At 40.8% G+C, this 11,843-nt stretch overlaps 1 protein-coding gene and 1 pseudogene across 1 annotated transcript; one reads left to right on the plus strand and one right to left on the minus strand.

Annotated features, from left to right (window-relative positions):
• The first annotated feature begins 1,339 nt into the window (after positions 1 to 1,339).
• On the plus strand, positions 1,340 to 3,383 carry LBD15 (LOB domain-containing protein 15). Its single transcript, XM_028046476.2, has 3 exons — positions 1,340 to 1,643; positions 1,819 to 2,068; positions 2,160 to 3,383. The coding sequence occupies exons 1-3, from the start codon at positions 1,630 to 1,632 to the stop codon at positions 2,562 to 2,564; spliced, it is 669 nt and encodes a 222-aa protein (XP_027902277.1). The 5' UTR covers positions 1,340 to 1,629; the 3' UTR covers positions 2,565 to 3,383.
• A 1,293-nt stretch (positions 3,384 to 4,676) lies between these two features.
• On the minus strand, positions 4,677 to 11,140 carry LOC114180831 (uncharacterized; annotated as a pseudogene).
• Positions 11,141 to 11,843: the final 703 nt, after the last annotated feature.

Here is an 11,843-nt window from a genome sequence, read left to right on the forward strand (position 1 = left end):
TCAAGTTAATGATTCTAGACTTTACATCCAATGTATGCTGTTGAGAGGTGAGTTTTTGGTTTCTTTGTATTAAGTTAAGGTGTGGTTCAAGGGAAAATTCATATATATGTCATTTGGGTGAAGGACAAATTTAGTTAAGCAGTTAACTGTCTCAGTCATCCACAAGGAATTAAAATGTTAGATTGTTAAATGAGAAAATGATCTTCCCATATGGAAAAGCTTGGGTGAAATGTCCTATATCATCATACCTCTACATCAAATTATGAATCACACAATTGAAACAAGTCATTTTCTTCTCAAGATTATCAACTTATCTTGAAAGGTGTCCAATCTTTTTCCTTATTGCACTGACATAATATTAATTCAGGAGGATTCCTTTTCAGCTGAGTTCAAAGTTTGGAAGCAATTTCATAATCCTGAAATTAAGGAATGAATAAGTGTAGGTTTCTAATAAATCTGATCATGGTTGCTGTATATGTGTTTCCTTTAAAGATTGCCCTTACTTTCTTCATGCTGAATGTAATGTGCGTTAGCTAGGGTTATATCTATATATACTTTATTTGTCACACACATTTTCCCAACATAATAACCAGCAAATAAAAGAAGAAACTTCAAGTTTTTCGACCTATACAATAAACAAAAGATCAGCAGAAAATTATATGTTTATGTATAGTATAGATCTCCATTAATAAGAATATAACAAGAGGTGTAGTTGTTGAGGACTACTATAATAGGGTGAGTGATGATATAAATAAATAAATATATATATATATATATATATATATATATATATATATATATATATATATATATATATATATATATAGTCTGCACTGTCATGTTAAGAGTCAGCTTGCGGTTTCTACACGGTGATTGGATGCAATCTTTGATAATAATACAGTTTTTGTTCAAAAGAAGAGTAACTATATAGCATATTCCGATCTGAATGAGGGGTGTTTTGAATTTGACAAGATACGAAGATTTTAAATTGTGGAAGTGCAACTCTGGTTTAATGTTTGTTTAACGTGTAATCAATTACTTGTGTAAACAATGTATATATGGAGTCATTTTTTGGCAGTCAATAAGATGATATTAACACAAACATACTCAAATTACAGATAATATTAATTATATGTGAGCTTAAAAAGAATGGCACTTTGGTGGACCTGCCCTCAATAAGAAGCAAGAACCACATGCATGGCGGCAATTGAATCAGAAAGTTGATTAAGAAAGTCAAACACATTTAAGAACTCACACGTGAGCAAGCACTCAATGAGCTGGCATTTGTACAACATAAACAATATATTCTCCTCTTAATCAAACTTTTTCATTCTTTTTTTTTTCCTGAAATCCTCGATTGTTCATAAACCAAGAGAGGTTTAAAGCATTAGCAACAAACAAAACAAGCTTCTTCGTTCCATGTAATTGAAATAACTCTTGTTTGTTTTTTGTTTTAAATAAATATAGGTGGAGTTGTCCTTGTGTATACCTTGCCTTTTAAGCACACTCATTTTCTACCTCTATTTTCCTTTCTTCTCCACTTTCTGAACTCTGCAACCAGCACCTCTCTCTATATTCTCTCCCTAAGCCTAAGGTGAATCCTACTTCATTATCAGAGGGCATGCCTGAATGTCCAGAGAAAGGTAAGACACATAAATCTCTTTTCTATCTCTGAACTCTTATACTATTATCTTCTTTATTAGTAATACAAAATATGGTTTCTCAATTACCTAAATTGAGTCCCTTGAAAGAAAAATGATATCTGATGATTAATTAGTTGCGAAAGGAGGTGTGGTAAGTGTATGGTTTGTGGTGCAGGGAGAGATTTGATGAGATAGGGAAGAAGATCAAAAGGGAAGGAGATGTTTCTTCTCAAATGGGAAGAAGACACATGTTAGGTCCTCCTGGAACCCTAAATACCATCACCCCTTGTGCAGCATGTAAGTTGTTGAGAAGAAGATGTGCCCAAGAATGTCCCTTTTCACCATATTTCTCTCCCCATGAGCCTCAAAAGTTTGCTTCAGTCCACAAAGTTTTTGGTGCCAGCAACGTCTCAAAGATGCTCATGGTAATGGCTAACTAATTATCTATCTCATTAATAATATGTATATGTATTAGATTTTAACGATATATTACAATGTGTTGTTATATATATATAGGAAGTACCAGAGTGTCAGAGAGCTGATGCAGCAAATAGTCTAGTTTATGAAGCTAATGTTCGGCTAAGAGACCCTGTGTATGGATGCATGGGTGCAATTTCTGGTTTGCAGCAACAAGTTCAATCTTTACAAGCAGAACTTAATGTAGTGAGGGCTGAAATACTTAAATACAAACTCAGGGAAGCTCACATGATACCACCCTCTTCTCATCATGTTCCAATGCTTCCTTCATCTGGGGCTGTTTCAATCGCTGCTCCACCTCCACCACCTCCTCCACCACCACCACTTCCACCTCCTAATTCTATTCCTCAAACTTCTTCCTCTTCTTCCATCTACATCCAACACAGAGATCCCACCACCACTTACACCACAATTTCAACTGATAATATCTCCTATTTTGGTTAAACTTTTGCAGCCTCATCAAAACAATTATTCCATTTATTTCCCTCTTAATTATCATCATCATGCATCAGGCTGGAATAAACTGAGTCAAGAGAAAGGAGAGTATTCATACTGAATGTTGTTAATTACGATGACACCCCCCTTTTATTATCTTAATCCATATCATTAATATACCCGAAATTATGGCTGCTTAAACTTTGATTTCTTCTACACCTTCTTAATTAAGCCAATTAAAGCTACTACCGGATTGAAAATTAATTGCTCCTTGTTACTGTGATTAACTGTTTTTCTTCCCCAACCGATGTAGACACAATGCCAACTTGATATATACTTGAGCCCATTTTTCCTTCGTTATTTTATGATGCAAAGGACAATAAAGGGGAAGGAAACTTGGTTTATATTGCATTATATTGCATTGATGGTATTTGAGTTTGGTTTGGGAAACATTGCAATAATATTATTGTTGGTAGAATTAATTTTGCACGTGATGACTGGTTCGTGACTATAACCTTTCTTAGACATGTTAATCTGTGCCACTGAGTATCTGAGTTTGCTGTCTGAAGTTGCGGGAGACAAAAGGTATGCTTGTGATCTTCACCATGTTCAGTTGAGTCACACTTCACTTCTCAGAAATTTGGTTTATATATATATATATAAGCAAATTGGGAAGCATAATTTTACGTCAAGTTATCTACCATTTGTATTATACAGTAAAAACTATATTATATTAATTACTGTCCCTTGTAGCAGTCGCATATATATGTTCCTAGTTAGCTTCAGAATTGAGTTTACTGTATGTAGATATTACTTTTTTTTTTCTCCCTCTCAGTTTCCTTTTACCTTGGATGATTGATAGAGGAAAGTTTTAAAGATTTTAACCTATATCAAATTAAGCGAACTTTATATATCAAGGGACACCAACATAGGAGAAGAAAATGGATTAACGAGGATTTTAATGTGAGATTCATAATGCATTAACTGCATAAAAAAAATGGATTAGGAGAGGCACCACCAATATGCGAAGACATTCTTATTTTATGTTTTAGTATGGGTTTTGAATATATGATGCGACTCTTCCTAAAAGAATGAACATTTTAATTTTCATTTCACATTGTGCATTAAAATTTGATAATAAAAAAAATGGTTAAAATAAATAGGTGAAATTAAGGTAGATATTGGTTACGTATTTGTTGGATGGTCATACTCCAGTGCCAGCTATTTAATTTGTGAAGAGTTGAGTTTCCTTGGCGTGAGGTTTTGATATAGTCGAAAAGGGAGAGAAAGGGAAACTCTTAGTCGTATAAGCAAGAAATATGAAGAAAAAGACTGCCACTTTCTTTTTCTGCATGATGCCCAAAACCATTCATGTATACATATTATTGCTTTCCAAACTCATTTAAAACTTATAGATATATAGGGATGTGACATGTATTGGTCCCATGTCATGATTGCTTCAACTCGTGGCATCTTCCTTGTGTTGGCATAGCCCAATCATCACTACTTTTACCATTTCAAAACCTTAATTAAGGTGAGGTTTTGGCCTGATTCAAATTAGTGATTACTGTGGCCAATTTAATAGTAGAGAGATGCATTATGTTATCTGGGTGCATCATTTATTTGTGTGTTCTCGAATTCATAATCGATGCATGTGTGGGAGAAGGAATGCATATGCATCCTTGGATCTCACTCAACTAATGCAATTGCCAACATCATATCTATACTATAATAATATTATTTTTATTTTATCAATGCCGATTACCACATTTTTCACTCTTAACTTTTCCTTTAAACAAAACAAATTTCAACAAATATTTGAATTTCGGACCACTACGTAAAACTCTCATAATTGCAATTTTTTTTATACCATGAGAGTAATAAGAAATTAAACCTAAAACTTCATGTAATTCATCTAACTCTTGTCACTAAACTGATTTTATGACTTAAAATTGAAATTTGTCCCTGTTTGAAACTTTGATACGTAATGATTTTTAAACTTTTCAAATGAATAAATATAATTATTTTAACTCAAGTACGTTGATATTAAAGTAAAAAGATGTCAAATGTTACAAACAACTCAAATATTAGTATGAAATGTGTTTGACACATATTTTTTCTTTAACGTAAATGGACTAAAAGAACTATATCTATCTATTTTTAAAGTTTGGAAATAAAAATATCAAAATTTTAATATAAAGACAAATTTTAATTTTACGTCAAAAAATTCAGAAATTTAAACTATATTCAATCTGTAACATCCCATTTAATAGTTTTTCATACTATCAAACAAAACATTATATTATGATCAAACATAGCAGATAGTAGGGACAAACATACAGACGTAGAATAAACATATCTAGTACAGTCCTCCACACTGATACATCTATGAACTCATATACATCAGGTAAGAGTGGGTAGAAGGGATGCTAGACTACACCCAGGACCGCAAAAAAAAAAAACAGTAAAAGTTTAACTATAGTGGCACTCCTTGCCAAACTCCAACTTCTACTCAAGAGGAAGCGTCTCCATCTGGTTTCAGCTCTACTCCCACCAAACATAGGTGATCATTGCAAAAGGGGTATTATGCAAAAGCAGACACACAACAAAAAGGGTAAGCTAACTGAAAGAACAAATATCAACACATTTCGCAATTTAAGATGTCATTTATAGCATGTAATTCAATCATAAATCAAAGACTCGATATCCGGATTGTGTAAGTGACGTTGGAGCTCTTGGTGGCTTGCACCTGTAACGGTTCCCAGACTCTGCAGAGTCTGGACACATGGGTATTCACCCGACCGTTCCCAGGGTAAGTCCCCTCCACGTCTAAGACTTGATCGAGTCAGACGACGAGGACCTCCTGCTACTCCTCATGACATAATCCATTCTACTCTATCTGAGCTTGAACGATTATTGGAGTTTCAGGATACCAACCAGTATAGATTCCTTACATCCTTACACACACTACAATTTCTACTTGGATTTCCCTTGAAATTCCATTCCAAACTTCATCTCTTCATACTTACATTCATCCAATTAAATCATTCTATACATCAATGGTAGCATTCCAATCATACAGAGTCTAAATTGCACAAAGATGCTTTAAAACATATAGTTGTACCAAGGAAAACAGATTTGAAACACTACTACTGCAGTACCTCTCGCTCAGGCTAGAAAGTTTAGCTTAGGCGAGAGGTTATCTCGCTCAGGCGAGTCAGTCTCGCCTAGGCGAGACACCAACAGTGGCAAAAAGAGAAAACTGGGCAAATCCTCGCTCAGGCTAGGCTGGTTAGCCCAGACAAGATCGTGATCTCGCTCAGGCGACCCCAGCTCGCCTAGGCGAGGCTTCGCGCAGGAACAGAGGTGCGTTTCATGGCATTTTCGCTCAGGCGAGCGTCACTCGCCTAGGCGAAAATATCAGGACACGAACCTGTTCCTTCATGCAGCAAGTCAGTTTCCTTTTAACATCATTCAATTACTCACCAAAAATCACACAATCCATGCGTCAATTCATACATTTAAACATGCAATTCAAGCTTATTCACGGATCATCTAGAAAATTTAAAGAAAGGGTTAGCTTCCCTTACCTCTATAGGGTTTTTAACTAGTTAGAATTCCTTTCAACCAAGAGCTCCTCAATTGTACAACCTAATGAACTGGAAATGCAGGTTCAGAGAATGAGAATGATTGTTGGTTCTCAAAATTGACTCAACAGCAAGGGAATCTTTACAAATTTCGAATTGAAGAAGAAAAAGATGAAAAGGTTAGGTACAACTTACATGGAGGAGGGGAATTGTAGTTGGGATAGAGGATCATGAGATAGCCTCAGGTCTGGACTCTGAAATGGATGAAGAGTAAGTTCAGACTTCTCCTTTTGGTAGAGAGAAGGTAGAGGAAAAGAAGAGAGAAGGGGATGCTGTGAGGAGTAATGGAGTTCAGTGGAGTGGGTGGCAGAGAGTGAGAAGATAATAGGGGTTGAGAATTTTGGGTTCCCACAATCTCCCCAACAACAAAAATTTTCGTCCCGAAAATTAAGACTTACCAGAAAACAGGTGTGGATACGATTCCCTCACTTCCTTTTCTAGTTCCCATGTAGAATCCCCTGTTCTCCTATCCCAAAGGACCTGAACTAGGCTGACCGACTTCCCCTTGCGTTGTCTAGTCTGTCTATCACCAATACTAACCGGTTGAACCTCCACTGAGAGATCTCCTCTAATTTGTAGATCTTCTGACTCTAGCACATGAGAGGGATCAGATACATATTTTCTGAGCTGAGAGACATGAAATAAAGAGTGAAGGTTAGACAGCTGAGGAGGTAGAGCGATCTCATAAGCCACTGGCCCAATCTTCTTCAGGATCTGATATGGACCGATGAACTTAGGAGATAGCTTTCTTGAGCGAATAGCCCTCCCCACACCAGTGGTTGGGGTAATCCTCAAGAAAACGTGATCTCCCACTGCAAACTCTAAAGGTCTTCTCCTCTGATCAGCATAGGATTTCTGTCTGCTCTGAGATGCCTTCATCCTTCCTTGTATCTGCTTGACCTTTTCTGTAGTTTGCCTCAACAATTCTGGCCCCACAACAGCCGACTCTCCGTCTTGGTACCAGCACAAAGGGGTCCTGCATCTCCGGCCATAGAGAGCTTCATATGGCGCCATGCCAATGCTTGCATGGAAACTGTTATTATAGGTAAACTCCACCAGAGGCAGGATTTCATCCCACGTGCCATGGTGATCTAGCACACACGTCCGCAAGAGGTCCTCAAGAGACTGTATTGTCCTCTCGGACTGGCCATCCGTCTGAGGGTGGTAAGCTGAGCTCATGGTTAGTCTGCTACCCAAGGCATTCTGCAACGTCTGCCAGAAACGGAAGGTGAAACGTGGATCCCTATCAGAGACTATGCTCAACGGCACTCCGTGCAGTCTCACAATCTCATTGATATACATTTGTGCCAACTTCGTCATGGACATTCTTAGGTTCACTGCGAGGAAATGGGCACTCTTGGTCAGACGATCTACGATAACCCATATAGCATCATGGTTCCTCACCGTCTGTGGTAAATGGGTAACAAAATCCATAGCAATGTTATCCCACTTCCACTCTGGAATCTCCAACTGTTGCAGCATCCCTCCAGGCCTCTGATGTTCTGTCTTAGCCTTTTGACAGGTCAAACAGGATGACACATACCGAGCAATGTCTGACTTCATGCCCGTCCACCAGAACGATTCCCTCAGATCGTGATACATTTTAGTCATGCCTGGGTGCATGCTAAAACGACTTTTGTGCCCCTCTTCAAGAATCATGCCCTTCACCTCCAAATCCTTAGGTATGCAGACCCTTCCCCTGAATCTCAATACTCCATCACCTCCCATCCCAAAGTCCTTGGCTTTCTCTGTACCAAGACATTCCGCTGTCTCTCGTAATTTGGGATCAGATAACTGTCTCTCCTTTATCAGGACGAGGAAATCACTAGATATGATTAGGCGGTTGCATCTAATGATGCCCTCTCCCAAAGTCACCTGTAACTGCATGTCTCTGAACTGTTCCACCAATTCCAACTCTCTGGCCATCATATAAGAGGCATGAACTATTTTTCTGCTTAGAGCGTCCGCCACCACATTCGCTTTCCCCGGGTGGTACAACTGTTCAAAATCAAAGTCTTAAAAACTCCATCCATCGTCTTTGCCTCATGTTCAATTCTTTCTGGTCGAACAGGTACTTCAGGCTCTTGTGGTCACTGAAAACTTGGAACTGAGCACCATACAGATAATGTCTCCAGATTTTCAGTGCAAACACCACCGCCGCTAACTCGAGATCGTGTGTGGGGTAGTTCTTCTCATGACTCTTAAGTTGCCTGGAGGCATAGGCAACCACTCTCCTTTCTTGCATCAGAACACACCCTAACCCCTGATGGGAGGCATCACAGTATACTTCAAAGGGTCTACTGGTATCAGGGATCACCAATACAGGAGCACTGGTCAGCTTTTGCTTCAACTCTTGGAAACTATTTTCACACCGGTCAGTCCAAGCAAAAGGTTGATCCTTACGGGTCAGCTGACTTAAAGGCGCCACAATCTTAGAAAACCCTTCAATGAACCTCCGGTAGTATCCTGCCAGTCCCACAAAGCTTCTAATCTCCGTCGCTGATCTAGGGCGCTCCCATTTTAAAACAGCCTCGACTTTGGATGGGTCCACTGATATGCCCTGGGCTGTGATCACATGTCCCAAGAATTGGACCGTGGTCATCCAAAACTCGCACTTAGACAGCTTTGCATAAAGCTGCTTCTCTCTCAAGATGCCCAGAACTGTTCTCAGATGCTCCGCATGTTCTTCGTGAGTTCGAGAGTATATCAAGATGTCGTCGATGAAAACCACTACGAACTTGTCTAAGAAAGGCCTGAAGATGCGGTTCATATAGTCCATGAACAAGGCAGGGGCGTTGGTCACACTGAAGGGCATCACCACATACTCGTAGTGCCCATATCTAGACCTGAAAGCAGTCTTCTGCACGTCACCAGACTTAACTCTAATTTGATGGTATCCTGATCTCAAGTCGATTTTTGAAAACACTGCAGCGCCGTGCAACTGATCCATTAAGTCATCTATCCTTGGCAGAGGATATTTGTTCTTGATGGTTAGCTTGTTGAGTTGCCGGTAATCCACACAAAGCCTGGAGCTGCCATCCTTTTTCTTAACTAGCAGCACCGGCGCTCCCCAAGGTGACACACTGGGCCTGATGAATTGTTTCTCTAGCAGTTCCTCAATCTGCTTTTTCAACTCTGCCAGTTCAGCAGGAGCCATCCTGTAAGGTGCTATTGATATTGGCCCCGCCCCAGGTACCAGATCAATAGAGAATTCGATTTCTCGGGATGGGGGCAAGCCGGGTATCTCATCAGGGAAAACATTAGAGAATTCCCTCACCACAGCCGTCTTAAGGTGTCCGCCCTCCTTCTCAACAGATAGTTAAGTTAAAATCAAGAAACACTGAGACCCCTCTTGGATGGCTTGATCCACCTGCTGTGAGGACATCAACACACCATAATCCTCTGAGCTGGGAAACATCACCCTCTTCTCTTTGCAATCGATGAGAATGTGATTAGCAGATAGCCAATCCATTCCCAAGATCACATCCAAGCCCTCCAAAGGTAAACAGATCAGGTTTGCCCGGTATTGGCGTCCCTCAACCTCAACCCAGCACCTAGCAACACGGTCGAGGTTCTGATCAACCCAGAAGCAGGCATGGATACCACCAGGTCATACTGGAGCTCCTTCGCCGGAAGACCCAACTCCAACACTATAGACTCCGACACAAAAGAGTGTGTCGCTCCTGAATCGTATAGTACACATAGGCTCTTACCATCAATCATGCAAGACCCAAAGACGAGGTTACCTGCTCTGTTCGCCTCTGTGCCCGTCATGGCATATACTCGGCCAGCTGCCTGAGGTCTAACACTTCCTCGTGTCTGCTGTGGCTGTGACTGCGCCGAAAGTCTTGGCACTGTGCTCCTGCCAGTGGGGCAATCCCTGATAATGTGACCTTCCTGGCCACATTTATAACACGCCCGCCTACTACCAAGATGAGGACAAGCGCTCCTCATGTGGGGCCCTCCGCACTGAAAACACCGAGGTCTGGGAGAAAGGTGCTGAGGGGACTGATGCTGAGGAGACTGATGTGACTGCGGTGAGAATCTCCTGGACCCCTGAGGCGGAGGTCTGGAGTAGGGTTTCCTCCTATCATCCTGTCGGCTCGTGGACCCAGATGGTCCTCCCACCTTCTGTTGAGACCGCTGCTGAGCCTCTACTTCCGCTTTCAGCTTCTCCATTACTCTTGCTTTTTCTACCAAAGCGGGGAACTCCTTTATAGAGAGTGGAGCCACCATGAGTTTGAGATCACCTCTCAACCCATTCTCAAACTTCCTACACTGCCAGTCTTCTGCCATCCTCAAGGTGTGGAATCTGCCCAAGTGCTTGAACTTTTCTGCATACTCGGATACAGACATCTCCCCTTGCATCAACTGTAAAAACTCCACTTCCTTGGCATACCTCACACTGTCTGGGAAGTACTCAGCATAGAACTTCTTCTTGAATAGCTCCCAAGTGATGGCCTCCCTACTGTCTTCTAACATCATCTTCATGCTAGACCACCAATGAACAGCCTCTCCGGCTAGCAAGTACTCAGAATATGCCAGTCTACTCTCTGATGGGCATCTTTTGGCCTCAAAAATCCTCTCCATATCTCGCATCCACTGATCTGCCTCATCTGGAGTGGTCTTGCCGTTAAAGCGGGATGGATGATGCTTGAGAAAGTCCTCCAAACTCCACTCTTGCACTCGTGGTGGTGGAGCTTGGGAAGATCCAGCCGCAGATCGATTCTCCCCTAGTTGATGTAAGGCTTCCAAGTGCCTCTGTTGGGTGGTCTCTGCTGCGAGTCTAGCAGACTCCATCTGCTGCAAGGCCAAGTTGTGTTGGTTCACCATGTTAGCATTCTGCTGCTGCATGGCTGCCAACATCGCCTCAATAGTCCCCACCAAGTGAGAGCTATCCGGGTTAGGAATAGTAGGAGGAGGAGGTCTAGGTGCCATAGCTCTAACCACACAAAGAGAGAGTCATCAGTTTCTCTAACAAGCGCCACAACTGTACCAAAACACTATAAGAAACACACAACAGAAACTAGGCAAGCTCACACCTATAGACCCTAAAGGAACTACTGCTCTGATACCAAAAATGTAACATCCCATTTAATAGTTTTCCATACTATCAAACAAAACATTATATTATGATCAAACATAGCAGATAGTAGGGGCAAACATACAGACGTAGAATAAACATATCTAGTACAGTCCTCCACACTGATACATCTATGAACTCATATACATCAGGTAAGAGTGGGTAGAAGGGATGCTAGACTACACCCAGGACCGCAAAAAAAAAACAGTAAAAGTCTAACTATAGTGGCACTCCTTGCCAAACTCCAACTTCTACTCAAGAGGAAGCGTCTCCATCTGGTTTCAGCTCTACTCCCACCAAACATAGGTGATCATTGCAAAAGGGGTATTATGCAAAAGCAGACACACAACAAAAAGGGTAAGCTAACTGAAAGAACAAATATCAACACATTTCGCAATTTAAGATGTCATTTATAGCATGTAATTCAATCATAAATCATAGACTCGATATCCGGATTGTGTAAGTGACGTTGGAGCTCTTGGTGGCTTGCACCTGTAACGGTTCCCAGACTCTGCAGAGTCTGGACACATGGGTATTCACCCGACCGTTCCCAGGGTA

The sequence above is a fragment of the Vigna unguiculata genome, chromosome 9 (assembly GCF_037176805.1).
Source record: "Vigna unguiculata cultivar grain cowpea cultivar isolate G323 ecotype 2 chromosome 9, ASM3717680v1, whole genome shotgun sequence".
Taxonomy (NCBI): Eukaryota; Viridiplantae; Streptophyta; class Magnoliopsida; order Fabales; family Fabaceae; genus Vigna; species Vigna unguiculata.

Bases quoted from the DNA above. Each gene is read 5' to 3' on its own strand.
- LBD15 (XM_028046476.2), top strand. The intron at 2,069-2,159 runs GTAATGGCTAAC...ATATATATATAG, and splicing joins ACGTCTCAAAGATGCTCATG to GAAGTACCAGAGTGTCAGAG.